Source organism: Rhagoletis zephyria, unplaced genomic scaffold (genome assembly GCF_001687245.7).
Source record: "Rhagoletis zephyria isolate East Lansing unplaced genomic scaffold, Rhagoletis_zephyria_1.1 Rzeph_scaffold_01170, whole genome shotgun sequence".
In the NCBI taxonomy this organism is placed as follows: domain Eukaryota; kingdom Metazoa; phylum Arthropoda; class Insecta; order Diptera; family Tephritidae; genus Rhagoletis; species Rhagoletis zephyria.
The window spans coordinates 122209-123670 of NW_016158254.1; the positions used below are offsets into that span (position 1 = coordinate 122209).

At 41.3% G+C, this 1462-nt stretch overlaps 1 protein-coding gene across 1 annotated transcript; it reads right to left on the minus strand.

Moving 5' to 3' along the window:
• Positions 1-223: 223 nt before the first annotated feature.
• bou (glycosylphosphatidylinositol anchored membrane protein boudin) lies at positions 224-1139 on the minus strand. The gene has a single exon (XM_017616230.1). The coding sequence runs from the start codon at positions 779-781 to the stop codon at positions 353-355; it is 429 nt and encodes a 142-aa protein (XP_017471719.1). The 5' UTR covers positions 782-1139; the 3' UTR covers positions 224-352.
• Between the last annotated feature and the right edge of the window lie 323 nt (positions 1140-1462).

Sequence of the window (1462 nt, forward strand, 5' to 3'; positions counted from 1 at the left end):
TTGTCTTCCAAAGCTGGAATAGTTGCTGGCTTATTTCTGTAGACTTTAGACTTGACGTAGCCCCACAAAAAATAGTCTAAAGGCGTCAAATCGCATGATCTTGGTGGCCAACTTACCGGTCCATTTCTTGAGATGANGAATCGATATAAAGGTTCTATGGATAAAAGTTTTATTCCAAATATATTTCATACACTATTTTGAGTAAAAATAATTTGTTCTTTATACTAACTATTCGAGATACATACGTACGTACAAACAGAGAAGGCACTGTGCCGCGCTACTGATTAATTAATAATTACAAGCTATTACGAGTTATTCAGTAAATTTTGAACAAGAATTATTGCCACTTGTCTCAGCACCACCATAGCCTGGCCAAAAGCAATGAGCCCACAGTGGCAGTTGCCCATGGCCGTAAGCTGCCCGCTCCATTGCATCCATCTGTACTGCAGGTGTAGATACACGAACGATAATCCATACGATCACCTTTGTTTTTCACATAATCACAATAGTTGCCCAAATCCTTGGAGGAGCAGAAACGTTTCGCGCCAATGCCACCCTCGTAGCGACCTATATGCTTAATGCAAAACTTGGCGTCGTGAACATTGGAACAATTCTGCGGCTGTATGTCTGGATCGTCGAAACGTTCGAACCACTCCCCACACTGGAACGGTGTTTTCGTATCGGATGCATCGCATACGTAACAGTTGATGGCCAAAGCTGTGCCACTCAATGCCGCGCAGATTACAAGCATTTGGATGATAATTTTACTCGTATGCCACATTTCTTTTTTGTTGTTTCTTCTTTTGATTTTTTTGGTTAATACTAAAACAAACAAAAAATGTTTAGGCACGTTGCGGTAACAAAGCAAATTTATTACGATACTTCAATAATAAACAAAACTACGACGACTTAGGGAGCAACACACAACTCGCGCAAATGACAGACAGACACAACGACGGGCACGCTGGCTGATGGTTGATCGAAACGTCAACAGCCAGGCGAAACGTCAAAACCAAATGGAGCAGCTTAAAGCAAAACAGGCAAACGTCAAGTAGATACTGACATTTTTGTCCGTTTGCTTTGCATCATCGTACGTATCTATTTTGGCCAGTAAACTCAGCGACTCCCTGCTTGGCTTGTTCTCCCTTGGCTTAACTTCACTTCGCTTACAGCAAATCCACTCAGCTGTGTTTGTGTGTGGGTTTTACTTGGGGTTTTCTCTCAGACACTTATTCACACGCATACACATAGCCAAGTTTGTCGTTTTTAAACCTGGCTCTCACTTTGGGTCTCACAACAAAGTCACTCATTGGCAATATTGCTCTGGAGTTTGAGTTTAGCTATTCATCTATTGTGTGTACTACCACAAACATGCTGTTACTAACTTCTAGTATTGAATGTGTAGAACAAATGCTTATTCAAGCTCTGCTAGAAGTAGAGTTCATAACTGGCCAAAGGTAAT

What these genes read in the sequence shown, in the direction of transcription:
- bou (XM_017616230.1), bottom strand. Translation starts at nt 781, where the DNA reads ATGTGGCATACGAGTAAAATTATCATCCAAATGCTTGTAATCTGCGCG.